Source organism: Mobula birostris, chromosome 2, assembly GCF_030028105.1.
Source record: "Mobula birostris isolate sMobBir1 chromosome 2, sMobBir1.hap1, whole genome shotgun sequence".
In the NCBI taxonomy this organism is placed as follows: domain Eukaryota; kingdom Metazoa; phylum Chordata; class Chondrichthyes; order Myliobatiformes; family Myliobatidae; genus Mobula; species Mobula birostris.
This window is the reverse complement of record NC_092371.1, coordinates 7,613,997-7,640,959: the sequence shown is the minus strand read 5'-3', so window position 1 is coordinate 7,640,959 and position 26,963 is coordinate 7,613,997. Positions and strand designations below refer to the sequence as shown.

Here is a 26,963-nt window from a genome sequence, read left to right as displayed (position 1 = left end):
TGTGTCTTTGAGCAAGGCCCACACACACCGCTCCAGTCCACCCAGATGAAAATGGGTACCGGCAAAATGCTGGGGGTTAACCTCGCGATAGACTGGCGTCCTATCCTGGGGGGAGTCTCGTACTCTCAGTCGCTTCACGCCACGGAAACCGGCGTAAGCACCAGCATGATGGGCCACAAGGCTCGGGACAGACTTTAACTTTAACACTGGGGTACAAGGCCCGGCAGCTACCCTCACCTGGTTTAACGCACCTGTCAAAGAGGTATACTGGGGTGTGACTGCTGTCACATGCAAACAGTTACTTGGAGCCACAGGTGAGAGCTGAGTGTCCAATGGGGACCAGAGATGAGTGTGCTGCCCCACATTGGACACGACAAATCCCTTTGTCAGAGGTGCTACCTCTCCCTGGACATCCCATACACCCCATCACATTAATACATTAAGGTAACAAGAAGGGGAAAAGCAGTAACAATGCAGAATGAAGTGTTACGGAACACTTGCAGTGCAGGCAGAAAATGAGGTGCAAGGGCAGCACAAGGCAGATTGTGAGGTCTTATCATGCAAGGAATCCGCTTAATAGTCTCATAACAACAAGGAAGTTGTCCTTGAGCTTGGTAGTATGTGTCTTCAGGCTTTTGTACCTTCTGTCCGTTGGGAGAGGAGAGAATATCTGCGGCAGTGAGAAGGTAGATAGAGTCCACGGAGCGGGGTCTGGTTTCCATGATGAGCTGAGGTGTGTACACAACTCTGCAGTTTCTTTCGGTCACGTATAGAGCAGTTGCCGTACCAGGCAGTAATTCATCCATGCTTTCTATGATGCCTCAATAAAAGTTGGTAAGGGTAGACAGGGACATGCCGAATTTCTTTAGCCTTCTGTCAAAAAGGTGTTGGCGAGTTTGCTTGTCTTAATGTCTCCATGGCTGGACCAGAAAAGGGCTATTGGTGATGTTCACACCTAGGAACTTGAAGCTGTCAACGCCCTTGATGTAGACAGAAGCATGTACACCATGCCCTCTTCCTGAAGTCAGTAATCGATTCTTTTGATTTGACACTGAAGGCAAGTTTGTAATGCTTACACCGTGTTCCTAAGCTCTCTACCTCCTTCCTACGAGGAGGAGAGGGGAGAGATATGGGACCATGAGGACAGAAATAGGCTATCTGCGCAGCGAGAATAGTTTCCATCGTCTCACCTCATTACCTTATCCACCTACCTCTTTCCCAATCCAGGCTGCTTTTAAATGTAGCTCTGCTATTCATCTTGCTCACTCCATGTGAGAGTTCTCACTCCTTTTGAGTTGAAGTAGATCCTCAAGTCTTTGTTCAAATGTATTTATAAATGTCGCAAATTGCATCAGTTTCTACCGCTTCCTCTGGCAGCTGATGCCTTAAGATGCAGTGCCTCTGTGTTGAAAACGTTGCCCCATGAGATCCTTTCAAGCCTTCACTTTATGCCCTCTGGTTTTTGACCACCCTACACCGGGGTAAAGGCTGTGACTGACCAGAATTGGGTTTATTATCACTGTCCTATCCGACATGAAATTTATTTTGTTGCAGCAGTGCAGTACAAGACGTAGAACATAAATCATGCAAAATACTGTAAAAGGTAGTGTTTGAGTTAATAGTACATTCAAATTTATTTTACAATTTAATTTGGAGATACAGCATGGAGTTGGCCCTTCCTGCCCTTCAAGCTGAGCAGCCCCAGAAACCCTAAGAACTTGATTTAACCCTAACCTAATCACAGGACAATTTACAATGGCCAACCCTACCCAGTACATCTTTGGTCTGCGGGAGGAAATTGGAGCACTTGAGGAAACCCCACACATTTCGCAAGAACGACGTACAGAGACTCCATACAGAGGAATTGATCTCTGATGCCCTAAGCTGTGGTAGTGTTGCATTAACTGCTACACTACTGTGGTACCCCACCTGATGGCAGAGGGGAAGAAGCTTTTCCTAAAGCATTGTGTGTGTGTGTGTGTGTGTGTGTGTGTGTGTGTGTGTGTGTGTCTTCCGTCTCCTGTAACTCTTCTCTAAACCAAACTTATCTTAAACGTTGAAATTAAGTTCACATGCACTACTTGCTCTGGCGGCAGTTCATTCCACACTCTCACGACCCTCTGAGTGAAGAAGTGTCCTTGCATGTTCTCTTTAAATTTTTAACCTTTCACTCTTAACCCATGACTTCTAGTTGTAGTCCCACCCAACCTCAGTTGAAAAGGCCTGCTTGCATTTGCCCTATCTATACCCTTCATATTTTGTATATCTCTATCAAATCTTCCCTCAATCTTCTACATTCCAAGGGATAAAGTCCTAACCTATTCAATCTTTCCATATAATTCAGGTCCCCCAGTACTGGCAACATCTTTATAAATTTTCTTTGTACCCCTTCAGCCTTATTTACATCTTTCCTGTACATAGGTGGCCAAAACTGCACACAATACCCTGAGTTAGGCCTCACCAACATCTTATACAATTTCAACACAACACCTGATCTCCTGAACTCAATAATTTGATTTATGAAGGCCAGCGTGCTTCTTTGTGATGAAAGGTCTCGGCCTGAAACATTAACTACACTCTTTTCCGTGGATGCTGCCTGGCCTGCTGAGTTCCCCCAGCATTTTGTGTTCCCTGTGTATCCAAATACTTATATCGTCGTCATCATCATCAGGTGCCGTGCCCAGTTTGAGCTTCGACTGCCATGGCCCACACACTCCTGTTTCGGGTCAAGTGGATCAATTCATTGGTATTCAGTTCCAGTTCTCTGGCTGCTGTCCCCATCATCATTTGTTTTTGTCTTCCTCTTGCTTTCTTCCCTTCAATCTTTCCCATAATTACCGTGCATTCTAACTCATGGTTCCTAATCACATGTCCAATGAAGTTACGTTGCATTTTCATGATCTCATACATTATTTCTCATTTTGTGTTTGCTCTATTCATGACATCCTCATTAGATATTGATTTCGTCCATGATATTCTTTGTATCCTCCTCAAAAACCACATCTCTGCTGCTACAATTCGTTTCCTCATGTTACGAGATATTGTCCAACATTCTGAGCCATATGACATAACTGGATAAACATAACATTTCAGTACTCTGAGGTGGGTTGTCATGCCTAGTTTAGTATTGGTCAGTATATTCTTCATTCTCGTAAAGGTGTCTTTTGCCATCCCTATTCTTCTTTTGATGTCCAAGTCGCACCTGCCGTCTGATGTCACCCAGCTTCCTAAGTAGCAAAAGTTCTGTACTTGTTTTATGTCTTCCCCATTTATTCTCAGCCTGCAGATAGGATTCTCCTTTTTGGATATCACCATACATTTTGTCTTTTTGCAACTGATAGATAGACCCATTTTTGCACTTTCTTCAACAATTATATCAATTAAGTTTTGTAGTTCTTCCTCCGTACTTGCAATTAACACAGTGTCATCTGCATATTTGAAATTAGTGATGTTTTCACTGCATACTTTGATGCCCAAGATGTCTCTTATTTTTTTTGTAATATTGTTTCACGGTACAATACTTGTATACCAGTCCTTTAGAGTACATTTCAACTTTACCACTACTGATGTCAGGCTCACCGGCCTATAATTTCCTGGTTTATCTTTATTAGCCTTTCTTAAACAGTGGAACAACATTAGCTATCCTCCAGTCATCCGGTACCTCACCTGTTGCTAAGGATGATTTAAGTATCTCTGCTAGGGCCCTGGCAATTTCTGCACACTTCCCACGGAGTCCAAGGGAATACCTTATCAGGCCCTGAGGATTTATCCACCCTAATGTGCCTCGAGACTGCAAACACCTCCTCCTCTATCATCTGTACAGGGTTCATAATCTTGCTGCTGCTTCGCCCCACATCTATTGACTCTGTCTGTCACATGAGTAAATCCAGATGCAAAAAATCCATTTAAAATCTCCCCATCTCTTTTTGGCTCCACACATGGATTACCACTCTGAACTTCCAGAAGACCAGTTTTGTCCCTTGCTATCCTTTTGCTTTTAACATAGCTGTAGAAGCCCATAGGATTCTCTTTCACATTGTCTGCGAGGGCAACATCATGCTTGCTTTTAGCCTTGCTGATTTCTTTAAGTGTTCTCTTGCATTTCTTATACTACTCAAGTATCTTATTTGTACCTACCTGCCTATACCTGATATGCACCTTTTTAGTTCTTTACCAGGGCCTCGATATCTTGAAAACCAAGATTTCCTAACCCTGTTATCTCTACCTTTTATTCTGACAGGCACATACAAACTCTGCATTATCAAAATTTCATTTTTGAAGCCCCCCCCCCCCCAACTTACCAAGAACACCTTTGCCAGAAAATAGCCTGTTCTATTCCACACTTACCAGATCTTTTCTGATACCATCAACATTGGCCTGTCTCCGATTTAAAATCTCACCCATGAGCCAGACCTATCCGTTTCCATATTTACTTTGAAACTAATGGCATTGCAGTCACTGGATGCAAAGTGTTCCCCTGCACAAACTTCTGTCGCATGCCCTATCTCATTCCCCAATAGCAAATCACTCTGTCTAGTTGGGACTTGTTTGCACTGATTAAGGAAACTTTCATGAGTACATTTGATAAACTATCCCATGTAGTCCTTTTACAGTATGGGAGTCCCAGTTAGTATGTGGAAAGTTAAAATCGCCTACTATACAAACTTGTGTTTCTTCCAACAGTCTGCAATCTCTACAAATGTGCTTCTCCAAACCCTGCAGACTGTTAGGTGGTCTGAGGTATAGCCTCTTTCTTTTTCTTTTTAAATCTTTTTATTGAATAAGTATACAAAAAGGTAAGCCATATAGGCACTAATACACTGTTAGAATATAATAAAATTACAGGAGATATTAATACAAAAAAAATGGTACAAACAATGTAATTTAAACATAACGTACCAAGGTAACATAATAGTATACTAATTTTTATATATATATCAATAGAGAAAAGGAAAAAAAAAACCCCAAAAAAACCACCGTGCAACTAACTAAAAGCAAAGCAATGGGCTAACTTGAAACCAAACAGAGTTAAAAAACTTAAAATCACATCCTCAATCCCGACCTCCATTAAAAACAGTAAAAAAAAACAAGAAGGGTATATATTACATTAAATGAAAATATTGAATAAAAGATCTCCAAGTCTGTTCAAATTTAAATGAGCAATCATAAAGATTGCTTCTAATTTTCTCCAAATTCATGCATAATATCGTCTGAGAAAACCAAAAAAAGGTAGTTGGAGCATTAAGCTCTTTCCAGTGTTGTAAGATACATCTTTTCGCCATTAAAGTAAGAAATGCAATCATTCTACGGGCTGAAGGAGAAAGATTACTGGAAATTTTAGGTAGTCCGAAGATAGCAGTAATAGGGTGAGGAGAGATATCTATATTCAATACCTTGGAGATAATATTAAAAATGTCTCTCCAAAAAGTTTCCAGAGTAGGACAAGACCAAAACATATGAGTTAAAGAGGCTATCTTCCCCAGACATCTATCACAAAAAGGATTAACATGAGAATAAAAGCGAGCTAATTTATCTTTGGACATATGTGCTCTATGAACAACTTTAAATTGAATTAGGGAATGTTTAGCACAGATAGAGGAAGTATTGACTAATTGTAAAATCTGCCCCCAGTCATCCACGGAAATGATAAACCCCAATTCCTGTTCCCAATACCCTAATCTTATCAAATGGAGCTTTCCTAAGTTTCATAATAATATTATAAATCATAGCCAATGCACCTTTCTGACATGGATTAAGGTTAATTATAGTACCTAAAATATATGTAGGAGGAAGCATTGAAAAGGAGGAAAGTATAGTACTTAGGAAATTTCTAACTTATAGATATCTAAAAAAATGTGTTCTTGATAAATTATATTTATTAGATAATTGTTCAAAAGACATAAGGGAACCATCTAAAAATAAATCCAAAAACCGTGAAATACACTTAGTCTTCCAAATTTGAAAAGCACGATTCGTAAAAGAGGGAGGAAAAAATATGTTAACTAAAATAGGAATCGCTAGCCCAAATTGGTTAAGATCAAAAAATTTTCTGAATTGAAACCAAATACATAAGGTATATTTAACTATCGGGTTAGATACCTGTTTAAGGCGTTTCAAATCAAAAGGAAGAGAGGAACCTAAAATAGAGCCAAGTGTATAACCCTGAACAGATTGTAATTCCAATGCTACCCATTTAGGAATGGATAGTATATTCTGGTCAAGTAACCAAAATTTCATATGTCAAATATTAATTGCCCAATAATAAAATCGAAAGTTAGGTAATGCTAAGCCTCCATCTCTCTTAGCTTTCTGTAAATGTATTTTACCCAGTCTCGGGTTTTTATTTTGCCAAATAAATGAAGAAATTTTGGAGTCAACTTTATCAAAAAAAGATTTTGGAACAAAAATTGGTAATGCCTGAAATATATATAAAAATTTTGGCAAAAAAAACATCTTAACTGCATTAATACAACCAATCAAAGTTAATATAAAGGAAACCATTTAGATGAAAGTTGAATAATATGGTCAATTAAGGGTAAAAAGTTAATCTTAAATAAATCTTTGTATTTAGAAGATATGAAAAATAATTATTAATCAATTTAAATGGAAAGTTATGATATAAGGGAAGTTGTTTATTAATCGGGAAAAGTTCACTCTTACTAAGATTTAATTTATAACCTGAAAAAAGACCAAATTGTGCTAATAGTTCTAAAACAGCAGGGATGGATTTTTGGGGATTAGAAAAATATAAAAGTAAGTCATCAGCATAGAGTGATATTTTATGGGACTTTAAGCCCCGAGTTATCCCAGTAATATTTGGAGATTCTCGAATGGCAATTGCAAGAGGTTCTAATGCAATATCAAATAATAAAGGACTAAGAGGACAACCTTGTCGAGTACCTCGAAAAAGAGGGAAAAAAGGTGAGCTTAGAGAGTTAGTACGGACCGAGGCTACAGGAGAATGATATAACAGTTTAATCCAGGATATAAATTTCGAGCTAAAATTAAACATTTCAAGCACCTTAAATAAGTAGGGCCATTCTACTCTATCAAAAGCTTTCTCAGCATCTAAAGAGATAACACACTCAGGAACAATATTTAACAGTGTGTGAATGTTATAAAAAGAGTAACGACCTTTAATAAAACCCGTTTGGTCTTCCGAAATAATAAAAGGAAGTACTTTTTCTAATCTGTTTGCTAATAACTTAGAAAAAACTATAGTATCAACATTTAATAAAGATATTGGTCTATAAGATGCACATTGAGCAGGATCTTTATCCTTCTTTAATATTAGAGAGATTGACGCTCTATTGAAAGATTCGGGAAGTTTACCAAGTTTTAATGAAGCCTCAAAAACCCTACAGAATCAAGGGATTAATGAAGGTGCGAAACATTTATAAAATTCTACGGTAAACCCATCAGGGCCAGGAGCTTTCCCCAAATTCATAGAGAAAATAACATTCTTAATCTCATCCGTGATAATGGGAGTATCTAACATAGAAGACATATCCTGTGAAATCTCAGGGAAGTCTAGGTTATCTAAAAAATCATTCATATATTTAGAATCTCGAGGAGACTCTTGATTGATATAAGGAAGAATAAAAATCACAGAAGGTTTGATTAATCCCCGCATGATCAAGTATCAGTCGGTCATTTTGGTTATAAATCTGATTAATTTGAGATTTAACATAATTAGACTTCAGTTGATTAGCCAACAGTTTGCCAATTTTGTCAAGGTATAGCCCCTTTAATGTGGTCATACCTTTTTTTTTTATTCCTCAAATCCACCATAAAGCCTCACTAGGTGAGCTCTCCCGTCTGTCCTGACTGAGCACTGCTGTGACATTTTCACTGACTAGTAATGCCACCCCTCCCCCTTTAATCCCTGCCGCTCTTGTCACATGTAAAACAACAGAACCCCGGAATATTGAGCTCCCAATCTTGTTCATCCTGTAACCAAGTCTCACTAATGGCTACAATATCATAATTCCATGTGTTGATCCATGCCCTGAGCTCACCTGCCTTTCATACAATACTTCTTGCATCCAATAACTCAGAGCATTAGTCGCACCCTGCTCAATGTTTTAATTCCTGACCTTGTCTGAGATCTTAATATCTTTCTCCACAATTTCTCCACTATCTGTTCTGACACTCTTGTTCCCATACCCCTGCAATTCTGGTTTAAACCCCCCGTGCAGCACTAGCAAACCTTCCTGCTAGGATATTAGTGTCCCTCCAGTTAAGATACAAACTGTCTGTTCTGTACAGGTCTCACCTTCCCTGGGAGAGAGTCCATTGATCCAAAAATCTGACACCTCCCTCCTCCTACACCAACTCCTTAGCCGCGTGTAAAACTGTATGATCTTCCTATTTCTGACCTCACTAGTACGTGGCACAGATAGCAATCCTGAGATCGCAACCCTGGAGGTTCTGACCTTTAGCTTAGCACTAACTCCCTAAACTCACTTCACAGAACCTCATCACTCTTCCTACCTATGTCATTGGATCATGACCTCTGGCTGCTCACCCTTTCACTTAAGAATGCCGGGGACTCGATCCAAGATGTCCTAGACCCTGGCACCTGGGAGGCAACATAGCATCCGGGAATCTTGTTCCCATCCACACACCCTCCTTTCTGTTCCCCTAACTAGCGAATACCCTATGACTGCAGATCACTTCTTGTCTCCCCTTCCCTTCAGAGTCAGACTCAGTGGCTGAGACTTGACCGCTGTGACTCTTTCCTCTGCTAGGTCACCCCAGAACATGGGACCCAGAAGAGGACAGCACAGGAACAGGCCGTTCAGCCCAGTGCTGTGCAGAACCAACTAAAAAACAAATCAAAGCCACCCAAACACTAATCTCTCCTACCTACACCATGTCCATATCCCTCCATCTTCCTTACGTCTATGTCCTTATCCAGACTTCTTGTAAAAGCCTCCAGTGTATCCAAAGTGTATACCTGGTGTTGAGGGGGATGGCCACAGGGGTGGTTAACCCCTTCCCCTTCCTGACTGTCATCCAGTTTCTTGTGTCCTGCACCTTGGGTGTAACTGCCTCTCTATATGTCCTAGTTATCACTCCCTCAGCATCCTGAGTGATCAAGCATCCTTCCAACTCCAACTCCAACTCCAGCTCCAACTCCAACTCCAGCTCCAACTCCAGCTCCAACTCCAACTCCAACTCCAACTCCAGCTCCAGCTCCAGCTCCAGCTCCAGCTCCAGCTCCAGCTCCAACTCCAACTCCAACTCCTTACAACAGAGTGTTAGAAGCTGCAGCTGGATGCACTTTTTGCAACTGTGGTCATCAGGGACACTGGATGTCTCCCTGCCTTCCCACACCCCTCAAGCGGAGCATTCAACTATCCTGCCTGTCATCTCTGCTGTTCTAACTGTGCAATTATAAAGAAGGGAAACAACGAATAAAATTGGGGGTGGGAGGGAATCTACCTACAACTTTTTCCACCTTCTCTCACACAAGCCTCTCCTCGCTGAAGCCTCAAATAACCATCCTAACGCTGTGGGAGTGGAAGATGTGGGGTGTGAGTGGAGGGTTGAAGATTCTTTTTTACAAGAATGGTGGGTGCTTGGAGCGGGCTGCCAGAGGTAGTCATAGTCGTAGTCATACTTTATTGATCCCGGGGGAAATTGGTTTTCGTTACAGTTGCACCATAAATAATTAAATAGTAATAAAACCATAAATAGTTAAATAGTAATATGTAAATTGTGCCAGGAAATAAGTCCAGGACCAGCCTATTGGCTCTGGGTGTCTGACCCTCCAAGGGAGGAGTTGTAAAGTTTGATGGCCACTGGCAGGAATGACTTCCTATGACGCTCTGTGTTGCATCTCAGTGGAATGAGTCTCTGGCTGAATGTACTCCTGTGCCCAACCAGTGCATTATGTAGTGGATGGGAGACATTGTCCAAGTCCAAGGTAGTGGTGGGAACAGATATAAAAGTGGTGTTTAGGAAGCTGTTGGACAGATGCATGAATATGGAGAGATGTGGATCACGTGCAGACCGAAGGGATCAGTTTCATCTGTCTTCACCATTGGGCTGCACTGTTCTGTATTTTGATTTTATCTCATTCAGAAGCAAAGGGAGTGGCATTTGTTCAGGCAACAAGATGTGGGCCATCCCGTGCCATGTTGCGTGCGGGTTGCGTTAGAGTTGCTCTGAAGTAACTGTGTGCAGTTCTTATCACATACCTACAGGGTAGCTGTTTGAAAGAGTTCAGAGAAAACTTGCAAGGATGTTGCTGGAACGAAGATCTGGGTTATAGGGAAAGGTTGAATCAGTTAGGACTTTACTCCCTGGTGTGTGGGAGATCTTATGGGAGTATACAAAAATGAGGGGTATAGATAGGGTCATAGCCAGCTGGTGGTGTAGAGACATCCACACTAGACTTCGAGGTGAGCAGCCCTGGGGTCGGATCTGGCCAGCTTCTTGCACGTTTTCCATCTGTGCTGGGTTGAGTGTCAAGTTGGCAACTGGGCTTCATAAAAAAAAAACAAAGAAACGGCAAAAGTTGCCGCCCAATGCTCCACAAGGTGCGGAAAGGAACGAAAGCAAAGGTCACTCACAGGATGGTGAGAGCTGCCAGCAGATGTGGTGGATGTAGATTAGATTTGATTGCAACATTTAGGAAAATTTTGGATAAGTACATGGATGGGAGGTGCACAGAGGGCTGTGGTCTGGGTGCAGGTGTATGGGGCGGGGGGGAAGCAGAATAACAGTTCAGCATACACTAGGTGGGCTGAAGAGTCTGTTTCTGTGGTCTATGACTCAAGTAAGTCTTCTCCCTCTCTTCTCCCACCCTCACAGGGTGATTCACAAGTGTGCCATGTGTGACACCGTCTTCACCCACCAGCCGTTGTTGAGCGCCCACTTTGACCAGCATCTGACGAAGCAGCGTGTCGCTGTCTTTAAATGCCCGCAGTGCCCGGTGCTTTATGCCCAGAAACGGACAATGATGGAGCACGTTAAGGTGAGCCGGGGTGGGTGGTGGAGGTAGGGGGGTGGCCAGGCGGTAGCTCTGTTTGTCTAGTGCAACCTGTGAATGTGGCTTTCTTCCCCTCCAGAGCACCCACTCCAGCCTGAAGAGCGAGGAGCCCGTGCAGAGCCAGCCGGCCACGCCCGTCAAACCAGCGCCAAAGTCAAGCCCAGACTCGGTGGACTCGTTAACCGACGAGTCGTCCTCCAGCCCCAAGGACGTGCTGAGCTTACAGCGGCGGAAGGAGATGAGGCTGAAGCTGAAGAACGCCGGCTGGACGTGCAGCCAGTGCCAGATGTGGTTCCCAGAGCGCGAGGAGTACGTGACCCACATGAAGAAGGATCATGGCAAAGTGAGTGACCGAGGGCAGGAGCATCCGCGGACCTGGGCTGACAAGCAACCCGCGTGCTTTGAGCTCTCACCAAGCCCTCCCAGGGCAGGCACAGCACCGATTAGTTGAGGAGAAAAGGGATGAAAGGAAAATAGAGGGCTCTGTGGGAGGGAAAGGTTGGAATGACCTTGGAGTAGATACAAAGATCAGCACAACATTGTGAACCAAAGTGCCTGTACTGTGCTGTAGCTCCCTCTGCACTGTCCCAGGTCAGAGAAAGTACAGAGTAAGCCTCCCTCTACATTATCCTATCATCTACTCCCAGGGCAAGGACAGCATAGTTGCAAAAGCCTTAGGTCCACCAGATTTGGGAACAGTTATTACCCTACAACCATCAGGGTCCTGAGCCAGCGGTGGATAACTTCAATCACCACAACTCCGAACTGATTCTACGACCTTTCACTACTATTCACTTTCAAGGCTTCCTTACAGCTCTTGTTCCCAGCACTGTGGATTCTGGTCAATTGGGACACACAGCTTGCGCCAAGAGATTTTAAAAAGGAATATTAGATTAGATTATGGGGACACTCAGTCCTCGTTTATTGTCATTTAGAAATGCATGCATTTAAAAATGATACGGCATTCCTCCAGAATGATATCACAAGAAAACACAGGACAAACCAAGACTAAAACTGACAAAACCACATAATTATAACATATAGTTACAACAGTGCAAAGCAATACCATAATTTGATAAAGAGCAGGGCACAGTTTAAAAAAAAGTCTCAAAGTCCGGATAGACTTATAATCTCACGCAGGCGGTAGAAGGAGGAGCTCTCCCTACCATGAACCTCCAAGCGCCGCCAACTTGCCGATGTAGCACCATCGGAAGCACCCGACCACAGCAGACTCTGAGTCTGTCCGAAAACTTCGAGCCTCCGACCAGCCCCTCCGACGCAGCCTCTCTGAGCACCATCCTCTGCCGAGCTCTTCGACCCCACCCCGGCCACCGAGCAACAAGCAAAGCAGAGGACTCCGGGCCTTCTCTGGAGATTCTGGACCACACAGTAGCAGCAGCAGCGAAGCAGGCATTTCATAAGTTTCACCAGATGTTCCTCCGTGCTCTCACATCCATCTCCATCAAATCAAGATTGTGCACGGCATCCTACTTGACAAATGACAGACATCACCACCGGAGTGGCTGCTGCGAGCTGTATCGCGCCGCCATCTTCTCCTCCCTCCTTATTTGTGGTCTTTCAGCATTTTCTAGCAGCCTAATCGAATCACACACAATTCATTAGCAAGGGCGATTAAAAATGAGGAGAGGCCATTGTGTGAGTGAACCAGTGTTAGAGTAGGGGCTTGGGCTCAACAAACTCGAATGAGGTACATTTCTGGTTAGTTTCTTCTTCGTTCTTTGTCTGTTAGTTCATAGTTAGTGCAGTGAGATTGGCTCCAGGGGCTGTGTTGTGATCTTTGTTTGAAATGTGGAAATTCCAGAAGATTGCCAGTCTCCCAGATAACCAGGTGCACTGAGCTGCAGCTCTTCAGGGAACACGTTAAGGAACTGGAGCGCTGTCCCGGTGACCTTCGGCTCATACAGGAAAATGAGGTGATAGATAGGAGTTGCAGGAAACAAGTACTTGGGTGACTGTCAGGAGAGGGAAAAGAAATGGACAGCCAGTGCAGAGTACCTCTTTGGATACTGTTGAGGGGGTGACCTACCAGGGGAGAGCCACAGCGACTGGATCTCTGGCATTGAATCTGGTGCTGTGGCTCAGAAGGGAAGAGGGAAGAAGAGAACTGCAGTAGTGATAGGGGGTTCCATTGTTAGAGGAGCAGACACAAGTTTCTGTGGGCGTTAAGGAGACACCTGGGTGGTATGGTGCCTGGTTTAGGGTTGTCTCAGATCAGGTCCGCAGCATTCTCAAGGGGGAGGGGAGCCAGAAATCTTGGTATTTTTAGCAGTAACCAACTCACTGTCACTGTAAAGAGGGAGAAAAAGCAGAGGAGGAGAACAAAGAAAAGGCAAAGAAATTGTGGTCCTAAAAAAAACTAGCTCAGCGGAAAGATGAAGCACATTCCAGTGATAACATGCGGCCTATGAAATAGTCAGATTCGAGAGGTGTGACACCTGATGTAGAAAATCTTGGAAGCTTCTAGAAAAATACAGAATCAGCAACACTCCAATTACTGAACAAGTACACACGGAGGTGATCATATAATAATATGAGCAGCATAGAAAAAGTTAAACTACGAGAAAAATAGCAACTCTAAGAAATATAATGAGTACTGCAAAATGGTGAGATAGTATTCACAGGTTCGTGAACCATTCAGAAATCTGATAACAGGGATGGGAGGGAAGAAGCTGTTCTTCAGACGTTGTGCATCTTCAGGCTGCTGTACCTGCTGTCAGATGGCAGTAATGAGAAGGCTGCCTTTCTGTCGTTAGTGGCGGGGAGACGAGTGCCCATGATGAGTCTACAACGCTCAGCAGCTTTGCTCAGTCCTGTAAAGTGGAGCCTCCATACCAGGCGATAATGCAATCTGAGAGCATGCTCTCTGCAGTATATCTGTCGAAATTTGCCGGAGCCTTTGGTGACATACCAAATTTCCTCAAACTCCTAATGAACGATAGCCACTGGCCTTTGGGATTGATCAATATGATGTGTTCAGGGTGAGCTGTTCCATGTAAGGAGGCATGAAATGAAATGCAGTGAGATATTCCCCTGCCAAAAGTATTCGGTGGTGCTTTGTAAAAAGGTTTCAGATGCCAAAATGGAAGGGGGTGCAGTATAAATGGAGCTTTGTGAATCAGTGGCGAATTTCTTTTCCTCCGCCACGTCTCATGCTGGATGTCGTCAACAGGCGATGAAGAAGTTCCCATGCCGTCTCTGCGAACGGTCGTTCTGTTCGGCGCCCAGTTTGCGAAGGCACGTTCGAGTGAACCACGAGGGGATCAAGCGTGTTTACAACTGCAGGTAACTGAGCCTACTACCGGCCGGAAAACCTCTTCCCCCAGAGACTGGAGGCGGGACTGGTGACAGTTTACCAGGGAAACGCAGCCGTTGTCCACTGGACAATATAGAGGGGAGAGAGATGGAAGGGTGGGGTGGAGAGAGAGAGATAGAGATGGAAGGGAGGAGAGAGAAAGACAGAAGGGAGGGGAGAGAGAGATGGAAAGTGGGGAGGAGAGACTTGAGGGGAGAGTTGGAATGGCAGGAGGGGTGAGGGAGAGAAGCGAGAAAGATGAGCGAGAGGGGAGGAAGGGGTGGGGGAGAGATGGAAAGGCGGAGTTTGAGGGACTGAAAGGAGGTCTAGGGGAGAGAGACGGAAGGGCAGGTGGGGTGGGGTAGAGAGAGGGAGATGGGAGGGTAGGCAGGGGTGGGAAGTGAGATGAAAGGGCAGGAGGGACGGGAGGGAGGGGTGGGGTGAATGAATTGGGAAGGTGAGAGAGACAGGAGGGAGAGGGGAAAGTGGCAGGGAGAGACGGAGGAGGGGGAAGAGAGACTGGGGGAGAGTCGGAATGGTGGCAGGAGGGGTGGGGTGAAGGTGGAATGGAGGGGTGGGGAGAGGGACGGAAGGGGACACACCATTAGCCTACAACTAGCATTCTCGCAAATTTGGAAGGAGAAGCTTCATAATGGAGAGGTTGCAATCTTTCCATTATGAAGCCTCTCCTTCCAAATTTGCGTGAAAGGGAAAGGGAATCAAAAGCTAGTGGACCAGGTTTAAGGTAGGTGGGGAAAGATTTAAAAGGGACCTGAGGGTCAACTTTTTAATGTTGTGGACATGTGGAATGAGCAAGTGAGCTGCCAGAGGAGCCTCTCGGTGACTGCGGAGGAGGCTGCAGGCAGACCAGTAGAATGGAGAGCTGGAGCGGCAAATGATAGTAAGGCCAGAATTAAGCACAGATTTCCACAAACTTCTCACCCAATTTCTGTTTGGTTTGACAGTTTGGGTAGTTTTGACTTCGGTTGTTTCCTCGGGAGAGGCTGAGAGGAGCCCTGAGGAATATAAAAGTATGCAGGGCACAGAAAGTCTCTTTCCTGCCTGTAAAAATGTCAAATTCTGCAGTTCATGCCTTCAGGGTGAAAAGGGGAAAGTGTAAGAGAGATCTGGGGGTAAATGTTTTCTTACACAGAATGGTGAGTGCGTGAAATGGGCTGCCAGGGATGCTGGTGGAAGCAGATACAATAGAGCAGTTTAGAAGCTCTTTAGATAGACACATGAAATGAATATGGAGGAATATAGATCATGTGCAGACAAAGACATTTATTTTAATTTGACCTTATATTTAGCCATTGTGGACCAAAGGGCCTATTCCTGTACACAGTTGTGACCTCCTGCCTGTCTATTTTAACCATTTCCAAATACCACGGTCACTTCCTCCTCCATATCAGCAGCAACTCCTTCCTCAGCACTCTCCTTTGCTCCTAAAATACCTTGTGTTTTGAAGACTCTTTAAATGTTTACAAAGAATTCCCTCTGTTTATTTATTTAGCGATACAACAGTGTAACAGGTCCTTCTGGCCAAACAAGCCCACGTTGCCAAATTACCTGATCTTCTGCCTGGTCCCACCTTCTTGCACCTAGACCATGGCCCTCCATCCCTCTCTCATCCATGTACCTACAAACTTCTCTTAAATGTTACAATTGAACCTGCTGCTACCACTTCTGCTGACAGCTCGTTCCACACTCGCACCACTCTGAGTGAAGAAGCTTCCACTTAAATATTACACCTTTCACCCTAAACCTTTCACCTCTAGTTCTAGTCTCACCCAACCTGAGGGGCAAGCGTTCCTCGCTGCGTGTTGTTTGGCGCACGGGTGGCAACCTGGCTGCTGCTTTACCGTTTGTCTGTTTTACAAGGGTAGCACAACGTTCAACCCAGCACAGATGGAAAGCTCGCAAGGAGCCGGCCAGTGACGAACCCTGGACCTCATGTTCCAAGTCGGAGTCTAGAAACCAGATCTCCGGGTAGCCACCCACTTCAACTCTGCTTCCCATTCCCATTCAGATATGTCCATACATGGCCTCCTCTACTGCCATGATGAGGCTAAACTCAGGTTGGAGGAGCAACACCTCATATACCGTCTAGGTAGTCTCCACCCCCTTGGTATGAAGATAGAATTCTCCAACTTCTGGTAATTCCCTCCCCCTCCCTTCCCCTATCCCTATTTCACTCTACCCCCTCCCCCAGCTCCCTCATGGTTCCGCCTCCTTCTTCTACCACCCATTGTTTTCAGGGCTATGATGTCAATGCTTCCCCTCCCCCACCCCTTTGTCTTTCAAATTACTGGTCTTTCAACTGAAGCTACAAGCATTCTTCAAATCCTTCCCCATCTTTCATTCTTCAGTCCTGACAAAGGGTTCTGGCCCAAAACATTGACTCATCGTTTCTGACTGATGCTGCCCGACCTGCTGAGTTCATCCAGCGTACTGAAAGTGTTGCTTTGATCACAGCATCTGCAGATTATTTTGTGTTAACCACTACACTGCCAGCACGAACCATTTCACTCTACCTACACCTCTCATAATCTTGTATACCTCTAAGATCACCTGTCTGCACTCTTTGAAGCTTCTTGTGAGCAATTAACCTGCTACCCCGTATGTCTTTGGAGAGAGGGAGGAAAGCAGAACACCCGGAGGAAAGTCACGGGGAGAACGTACAAACTCTTTACAGACCGCAATAGGAATTTAACTCACATTGCTGGTGCTGCAATAGCGTTACATTACTGTGCCACCTCGTAAGTGGTGCACACAGTCACCTCACGTGAGCTGCTATCACATCCCGAGTTTAAACACCCTGTTAGAAGCATGCGATCAGGTACGACTCAGTAGTGACGTGCAGCCTCCTGTTTCAGACACTGCATCAAGGGCAAGCGGACTTTCAGCAGCCGTCTGACATTAGAGAAGCACCTGCAAGTCATCCATGGCATTAACTTGGCCGACCACATCCAGGACCAGGAGAACCTCTTCGAGAGAGTCAGCATTAAGGTAAGATCAGCCGAGACAAGTGCACACAGCAGAACTGCAATGTTAGAAGATGAAGTAATGGCCCTGTTTAATTTGCATTACAGGTAGAACTCAGACACTGCTACAGTATAGGGGTAACTTACTTCAGTTATTAACCTTTCAGGGTAATTTCGGGTACTTGAGTTATGAGGGAAAACTCCATTTAATTGAAAGATGTATTTGGTTAGAGTCATACAGAAGAGAAACAGGTCACTTGGCCCACAATCTGTACCAGCTATCTATTAAAACTAATCTTGCTCTCTTCCCATTTTGTTCTTTGCACGTTCTCAGCAACCCCTCCCAGATTTCACTTCTCAGTCACTTAGTCGGGCTCGTTTGGACTCTGTTGGACGCAGCCAGAGGAAAAATTTACTGTGGTCAGTTAACCCAACAACCTGCATGTCTTTGGAATGCAGAGCCACAGTCGTGCTGTGGCTCAGAAGGGAAGTGGGGGAGATGGGTGCAGTAGTGATGGGGATTCCATGGTCAGAGGAGCAGACAGGAGATTTCTGTGCTCGTGAGGGAGATACCTGGATGGTATGTTGCCTCCCAGGTGCCAGGTTCAGGGATAAAGGGGGGAAGGTGAGCAGCCAGAAGTCTTGGTGCAATTGGTACCAACAACATGGGTAGGAAAGGCGGGGAGGTCCAGAAGAGAACATAGAGGGATTTGAGTAACGCTGAAAAGCAGGACCCCCAGGGTAATAACCTCTGGATTGCTGATTGTGCCACGTGCCAGTGAGGCTAAGGATAGGATTATTTGGCAGATGAATGCGTGGCTGAGGAGCTGGTGCGGGGGCCAGGGGTTCAGATTTCTGGATCATTGGGATCTCTTCTGAGGAAAAAGGGACAGGTTACACCTGAACTCGTGGAGGACCATTATCCTTGCAGACCGGTTTGCCAAAACTGTTGGGGGGGGGTGGTATTTAAACTAATTTGGCAGAGGCTGGGAACTGGAGTGATAGGACTGAAGATGGGGCATTTGATATAGAACTAGATGCAGTGTGTAGTGAGACTGTGTGGAAGGACAGGCAGATGATAGGGCAAAATTGCAATCAGTGGAATGAGTTGAAGTGTAATGGGGAGGGGATCGAAAAGGGTGATGAATACAGGACTGAAAGTGTTAAATTTGAGTGCATGCTGTGTATTAAATAAGGTAGATAATCTAGTAGCACATCTAGAGATTGATGTTGTGGGCATCACTGAGTCGTGGCTGGAAGTAGATCATAGTTTGGACCTTAACATCCAAGGATACACATCGTATCGAAAGGACAGGCAATAGGGTGAGTCTACTGGTAAAAAATGAAATCAAATCCTTCGAAAGAAGTGACATAGGATCGGAAGATACAGAATCTTTGTGGGCACAGTTAAGAAACTGCAAGGGTAAAAAGACTGTGATGAGAGTTGTATATAGGCCTTCGAACAGTAACCAAGATGTGGGCTACAAATTATAACAGGAGATAGAAAAGACTTGTAAAAAGGTCAATGTTACCTTAGTTATGGGAGGTTTCAACATGCAGGTAGATTGTGGAAAATCAGGTTGATGCTGGATCCCAAAAGAGGGGATTTGTAAAATGCCTATGAGATGGCTTTTTAGAGCAGTTTATGGTTAATCCCACTAGGGAGAAGACAGTTCTGGATTGGGTGTTGTGTAATGAACCAGATCTGATTAGGGAGCTTAGGGTAAAGGAACCCTTAGTAGACAGTGATCATAATATGATAGAATTCGCCCTGCAGTTTGGGAGAGAGAAGAAGAAGTGAGATGTATTACGGTCAAATAAAGGGAATGGCAGGGGCATGAGAGAGGAGTTGGTCGGAGTTGATTGGAAGGGATGATGGCGGAAGTTTCTGGGGGCAAGACAAGGCACAGGATAGATACATACCAAAGATGCAGTATTCCAAAGGGAGGATGACATCACCGTAGCTGACAAGGGAAGTCAAAAATTGCATAAAAGAGAGTGGATGTAATATAGCAAAATTAGTGGGGAATTAGAAGATTGGGATAAAAACCAAGAGAAGGTAACAGACAAAAGCCATAAGGAGATTAAAAAAATGAAATATGAAGGTAAGCTTGTCAATAATATCAAAAGAGGATACCAAAGATTTTTTCAGATATGGAAAGAGTAAAAGAGAGGCGAGAGTGGACATTAGACCACTAGAAAAATGACACGACAGAAGTTGTAATGGAGGACTAAGAAATGGTGGACAAACTTAATAAATATTTTGCATCCGTTTACTAACAGCGTGCCAGATATTCGAGAGTATCATGGGGCAGAAGTGAGTGTTGAGGCCTCTGTCGGTCAGGGTCAACAATGGATGTTGCGTCCTAGCTGTCTAGATATGGAGCCCTGGGCAGTACAAGCTGTTGCCCATGTAGTGAGCTCTCTCTGTCCGCACATCTGATGAACTGGAAGGAGCAGTAGAGACAGATACTGTTCGGCACCAGCAACATTGCAGGAGTTACCGGTCAGCAATACGCTCAATATCTTTACTGCCAGTTCCGGATTTTCCCTCTGGGTTTACTCCCAAAGCCTTCCCCATGAGTGGGTATAGTCGCAAGGCAGCAGAGGTTCAAGATGAGTTTTCCTTCTCCTAGATGAGCTGCCAACTGTGGCTGACAAGCCCCATCTACCCGAAGCAACTGGTTTTAATGCACCAGTAGCCCACCTTTGCCCTTTGTCCTGTCAGTAGAAAAGTTTCCGCTGGGCTTAGTGGCTATGCCACACGTGAAGGCCAGGAGCTGGACTTGGTTGTCAGAGGCTATTAGAGGCCCACGCCATCGGAGCATTTAATAGGGTAGTGGAAGCTTGTCCCCATTTCCAACCCAACCCGCCCCAGCTATGACAACCTTGAGGAACCAGAAGTAAGTGTAGTAGATATTAGCCAGAGAGTGGTGAATCTGGAATTCTTTGCCACGGGCAGCTGTGCAGCCCAAGTCTTTATATATTTAAGACAGAGGTTGATAGATTATTGATTGGTTGGGGCATGAAGAGGATACAAGGAGAAGGCAGGAGATGGGGCTGAGAGGAAAATTGGATAAGCCATGACGAAATGGTGGAGCAGACTAGATGGACCAAATGGCCGAACTCTGCTCGTATATCTTATGGTCCTGTATTTAGAAAGTGCTTGGGAAGTTGAAAGGTCTGAAGGTAAATAAGTCACCTACACCAGATGAACTACGTTCCAGAGTTGCTGAAGAGATTGTGGAGGCATTAGTAATGATCTCTCTAGAATGTCTAGTTTCTGGAATGGTTCCAGAGGACTGGAAATTGTCACTCCACTCTTTAAAAGGGAAGGAGGCAGAAGAAAGGAAATTATAGGCCAGTTAGCCTGGCCTCAGTGATTGGAAAGATGTTGGAGTCGACTGTTAATGATGTGGTTCAGGGGTTCTTGGTAGCACATGATAAAATAAGCTAAATTCAGTATGGTTTCCTAAGGGAAATCTTGCCTAACAAATCTTTTGAAATACTTTGAGGAAGTAACAGACAGGATAGACAAAGGAGAGTCAGTGGATGTTGTTTACTTATATTTGCAGAGGGCCTTTGATGAGGTGCCGCAATGAGGCTGCTTAACATGCAGGCCCATGGTATTACAGGAAAGATATTAGTATGGATAGAGGCAACACACATCAAGGTTGCTGGTGAACGCAGCAGGCCAGGCAGCATCTCTAGGAAGAGGTGCAGTCGACGTTTCAGGCCGAGATCCTTCGTCAGGACTAACTGAAGGAAGAATGAGTAAGAGATTTGCAAGTTGGAGGGGGAGGGGGAGATCCAAAATGATAGGAGAAGACAGGAGGGAGAGGGATGGAGCCAAGAGCTGGCTCGGAAACGAATCCTAAAGCTAACTGGTGTAAGTTGGCGATGGAGGCATGTTCCAAGAAAGGATATATGGCTGTGATAGCGAGTCTGAGTCAAAATGTGGTCGAAAAGTTGAAGAGCTGAAGAAATTACAGATGGGGAGCAGTGAGAGATGGTTTCACTGAACTCCCGTCGAAGAGAGGATCTAAACTTCTTCGGTGTAGGCATCACCGGAAGAGGCTTCGCAGTAGTGAATTTAAAAACGCAAACAACAGGAATTCTGCAGATGCTGGAAATTCAAGCAACACATCAAAGTTGCTGGATTGGCTGACTGACAGGAGGCAAAGAGTGGGAGTAAATCAGGCTTTTTCTGGTTGGGTGCCAGTGACTAGTGGTATTCCACAGGGGTCAGTGTTGGGACTGCTTTTCACGTTATGTCAGTGATTTGGTTGGCAGATTTGATGGCTTTGTGGCCAGGTTTGCAGGCAATGCGAATATAGGTTGAAGGGCAGGTAGCGTTGAGGAAGCAGGGAGCCTGCAGAAGCACAGATTGGGAGAATAGGCAAAGAAGTGGCAGATGGAATATAGTGTAAGGAATTGTATGGCCATCCACTTTGGTAGGAGGAATAAAGATGAAGGCTATTTTCTACAGGGGGAGAAAATTTTTTTTAAAATCAGAGGTACAAAGGGTCCTGAGATTCCTTAGGCAGGATTCCCTAAAGGTTAACTTGCAGGTTGAGTTGATGGTAAGGAAGGCAAGTACAATGTTAGCATTGATTTCAAGAGGACTCAAATAAAAGAGCAAGGATGTAATACTGAGGCTTTACAAAGCATTGGTCAGACTGCGCGGAGTATTATGACCAGTTCTGGGTCCTTGTTAAGAAAAAATGTACTAGCATTGGAGAGGGTCCAGTGGACGTTCACGAGAATGATTCCAGGAATGAAAGTGTTAATGTATGAGGAGGCCTGTACTCACTGGAGTTTAGAAGAATGAGGAAGGGATTTCAAACCTTTGAATTCAGTGGTTTCTGGTTAATTGGGCCACCAGTTAATTGGGACAACTCTTAAAGAACAAAAACAAATTGAGAAAATAGCCAGGATTCTCTTTGTTTATTTGGGACACTATGTTGCTTAATTGGAACAGGACACGGTCAGTCGCACACACTCGTGTGACTGTTGGACACTACACCGTGCTTAGAGCAAACATTTGCATCGGTTACATGTGCTTGTGGTATGTTATCCATGCGTGCAGACAAACACCGACTCAAAAAGCAGTGATTTGTGATCATTTTGCTTTTTTATTTTGACTTTTAAAAAAAAACTTGAGACCCTTGCCAAGATGCCACGAGAAGATTTGACACTAGCTGAAAAAAATTATCCTACTAGACAAAATTGAAAGCCATCCACCTAACACCACTCGTCGTCAGCTGGCAGTGACAACTGGAGCAGTGAAATCCTCAACTGCACACTTGATACATCAGCAAGATAAACTGCAAGACAAATGAACATTATGCGAGGGACAGCAAGGAACACTCCCTTTGCTCCAAACGCGCAACACACTCAGGTTCGAAGAAAACAATGGATCATGTAACTGTGCTGCGTTGTGCAGATATGTCAGCAACTGTTACTGGGAAGTGCGCTAAACCTCACTGCTCTAAGTGGCTGAGTTTGGATAGTTTGCTGTGCTGGTAAGAATGCATGGATGACATCTGAAATTTTTAGGAAATGGCTGATGAGTTGAGATATGGAGCTACAGCAGAAATCAAGCAAGGGAGGGAACGTCAACTCAGACCATGAGAGGCCTGCGTCGGGCATTTTCACGCCTTACGAGGTGCAGATTGGAAGTCCGTGTGGGGCGCCACTCCTCGCACAGACACTAGAGCAATGTGTGGTTAAGTGCCTTGCTCAAGGACACACACAGGCTGCCACAGCTGAAGCTCGAACCGGCGACCTTCAGATCACTAGATGAACACCTTAACCACTTGCCCACGTGTCCACATCAAGCAAAACTCTTGACAATTGTGCAGCACATCCGAATGTAGAATGTTTGAGAGGCATCCCGCTGTGATTTTTGCCAGACAATGCTGTACAACATCCTTGGTACAATAGAAATGGGAATAATAAAAAAAAATTAAAGTTGTATCGCAGAAAGTTGGTGAACCACCTTCTCCAAGCAATTGAAGAAAACCTACTTGCATCTTCGACAGCCAAGGAAGTGAGTGGAAGGGTTAATCTTTCACAGACAGTAGAGTTTGTCACTGATGGTTGGCAAGAAACAAGCAGCAAGGCAATACAGAATGGTTTTCCTCACTGAGGTTTCAAACAGTCAGGCTTGGAGATGCCAAGTTAGGAACTACAAAGAATTTGAAGATATTGACAATCATCTTGAATGTTACAATGAGAATGAAGATTTGGAGGATGCAATCACTGAAAACATTTTATCGCAACACCAGGGCGGGGAATACGAAGACGAGGAAAGTGATAAGGACACAACAGACCCTGAGCTAGTGACTACACAGAATGCTAGGCAATTTATTATTGGATTACATCACTTCAAGCAGGAAGGCAATGTAGACAGTCCATTAGCTGTACTGTATGCGCTGATTTTGTTCATTTATAGTCAATCAAAAGAACACAGCAGCTCATACTCAATGAATTCCTCCGTCAATAACCATTACCAACTAATACACAGTTTTATAGTACTGTAGTATTGATAGTGTTCTCATTTGTTCCTTGCTTCATTTAAATACATAATTTATTAGTTAAACGGTAGTTTGTCTTTTTTTATATATTTTTAACTACTTCCATGAAACTTCAATAAATTGCTGCTTAATAGAAAACATACTGGTCCCAATGTGTCCCAATTAACCGGAATCCACTGTATTGAAAGGCCTAGATAGACTGGATGTAGAGAAGGTGCTTTCTATAGTGGGCGAATCTGGGACCAGAGGGCACAGCCTCAGAATAGAGGGATGTCTATTTAGAACAGAGATGAAGAGGGGTATCTTTAGCCATAGGATGGTGAATCTGTGGATTTCATTGCCACAGGCGGGTGTGGAGGCCAAGACTGGGTTTATTTAAAGTGGAGGTTGATGGGTTTTTGATGAGTAATGGTGTGAAGTTACAGGGACAAGGCAGGAGAATCAGGTTGAGGGGGATGGAATGGCAGACAAGACTCGATGGACTGAATGACCTAATTCTGCTACTGTGTCTTACAGTCTTATGCAAAGTCTTGGGTCTGGAGGGACTGAGTTATTAGGAGTGCATAGGCGGACTAGAACTTTATTTCTTGAAGTGTAGAAGACTTAAGAGGTGAACTTGCAGAGGTGTATAAAATAACGACGGGCATAATCATGACTTGATTATGAATGCCCCCAGTTGAGGTAGCAAGAACTGGAGGGCTTAGGTTTCAGGTAAGAGAGTAAAGATTTAAGAGGGAAGTCTAATGCCTGTGTGGAATCAGCTGCCAGAGGAAGTGGTTGAGGGCAGGTACAGTAACACCCTTTGGACAGACACGCAGTTGGGAAAGGTTTTATTTATTTAGGGAAACAGTGCAGAATGGGTTCCTTCCGGCACCACCCAGCAAACCTTGACAACCCAATTGACCCTGACCTAATGATGGGACAATTTACAATGGCCAGATAACCTACCCAGTACCCCGGTACGTCTTTGGACTGTGGGGAGAGACGGGAGAAAACCCACACATTCCACAGGGAGGATGTACGGAGAGGACGCTAGGATTGAACTCTGACACCTGAGCTGTAATATCGTCGTGCCTTACTGAGACGCCCTAGAGTTTAGAGAGTGTGGGGTCAAATGGGACTAACCTGGATGGAGCACCTTGGTTGACATGGACCAGAAGGCCCAAATGTCCTGCTCCCATGCTCTGTGAAAACCAAAGCACTTGGGGGAAACAGAGAGCATGTCCACCTATAGTACTGGAGACTGGGGCTCTGACCCTGGGTTCCTGGTGGCTCGAGGCTGCAGTTTACCCTGCTGAGCCACTGTACTACCCATTTGTGAGAAGTTTTTCAACTCCCTATGCTGTTACATGCATATGGTGGTCACTTTATTAGGTACAGCTGTACACCTGCTCATTAATATAAATATCTAATCAGCCAATCATGTGGCAGCAACACAATGCATAAAAGCATGTAGACATGGTTAAGAGGTTCAGTTATTGTTCAGACTAAACATCAGAATGGGGAAGAAATGTGGTGTAAGTGACTTTGACCAGGAAATGATTGTTGGTGCCAGACAGGATGGTTTGAGTATCTCTGAAACTGCTGAACTCATGGGATTTTCATTCACAACAGTCTCTAGAGTTTACAGAGGATGGTGTGAGAAACAAAAAAAAACAGTGAGCATCAGTTTTGTGGGTGAAAATGCCTTGTTATTAAGAGATATCAGAGGAGAATGGCCAGACAGATTCAAGCTGACAGGAAGGCAACAGTAACTCAAATATCCATGCATTACAACAGTGGTGTGCAGAAGAGCATCTCTGAATGCACAACATGGAGTCGCAGGAGTTCCCAGTCAGCGTGAGGGACTCCAATTCTGGATATTTCCCTGGGGTTGATCCCCAAAGCTTTCCCCGTGAGTGGGTATAGCCACAAGGCAGTGTAGGTTTGAGATCAAAATTTCCCTTCTAGTTGAGATGCCAACACAGCTGACGAGCCCCATCTGTCTGAAGTGATTGGTTTTAAGGCACCAGTAACCTGCCTTTGCCCCTTCTGTCAGTGAAAACGGTTCTGCCGGGCTAAGTAGCTAAACATGAAGGTCAGAGACTATTTCAGATGCATGCCATTGTGAGCCTTTAATAAGTAGTGGGAGCTTATCCCCACTACCTCCCCTAACTGTGATAATCTTAAGGAACTGTACTGCACAGAAAGCAAGCCCTTTGGCCCATCTAGTCTGTCTTGATCTAGTCTTCTGCCTAGTGCCGTCTACCTACACCCCAGTTACAGTCCTAAATACCTCTCTCAATAGGCCATTCAGCCCTTCGAGTTTGCTTCATCATTAGACTTTTAAATAGAAAATAGGCCTCCGTTAATCTCATGGGACCATGGATTTGCGCCTTGGAAGGTTTCCAGGGTGCAGGCCTGGGCAAGGTTGTATGGGAGTCCAGCAGTTGCCCATGCTGCAAGTCTCCCCTCTCCACACCATCGATGTTGTCCAAGGGAAGGGCACGAGGGAAGATGCAACTTGGCACTGGTGTCATCACAGAGCAATGTGTGGTTCAGCGCCTTGCTCAAGGACACAACACACTGCCTCAGCTGAGGCTCAAACTAGCGACCTTCAGATCACTAGCCCGATGTCTTAACCACTTGGCCACGTGCCAACATCATTAGATTATAACTGATTTATTACATCTCTCAACCCCATTCTGCTGCCTTCCCCCTGTAGCCTTTAACACCCTTGCTGATGGAGAACCTGTGATCCTCTGTTTTAAACATATCCAATAACTTAGCCTCCACAGTGGTCTGTGGGAATGAATTCTGCAGACTCACCATGCTTCGCCTAAAGAAATCCCTCCTCATCTCTGTTCTAAAGCAGCAGAGTGGACCCTCTGGTCCTAGACTTGCCCCACCACAGGAAAGATCTCCTCCATGTCCACTCTATCTATGCCTTTCAAGTGCTTTAGCGCCTAAGGGATGGGAGCAGCTTTAGGACATTTGAGTCTACTCCACCATTGAGGTAGTGCAAGGTACAACTCTCAGGCTGCAGAGTAAATTCAACAGCGACAGAGAAAGTGCATTGCAGTAAACAGTAAGGTGCAAGATCATAACGAGGTAGATGGTGAGGTCAAGAATTCACGTTATCGAACAAA

General features: G+C 44.6%; 1 protein-coding gene across 3 annotated transcripts in view; it reads left to right on the top strand.

The window, feature by feature from the left end:
- LOC140211864 (zinc finger protein 687-like) overlaps positions 1 to 26,963 on the top strand; it is a 76,755-nt gene that overhangs the window by 46,417 nt on the left and 3,375 nt on the right. For all 3 annotated transcript variants that reach the window (XM_072282056.1, XM_072282048.1, XM_072282064.1), the window contains exons 6-9: positions 10,822 to 10,984; positions 11,079 to 11,342; positions 14,190 to 14,302; positions 17,189 to 17,321. In XM_072282056.1, the coding sequence (XP_072138157.1) occupies positions 10,822 to 10,984; positions 11,079 to 11,342; positions 14,190 to 14,302; positions 17,189 to 17,321 (673 nt within the window). The remainder of the gene's footprint in view (positions 1 to 10,821; positions 10,985 to 11,078; positions 11,343 to 14,189; positions 14,303 to 17,188; positions 17,322 to 26,963) is intronic.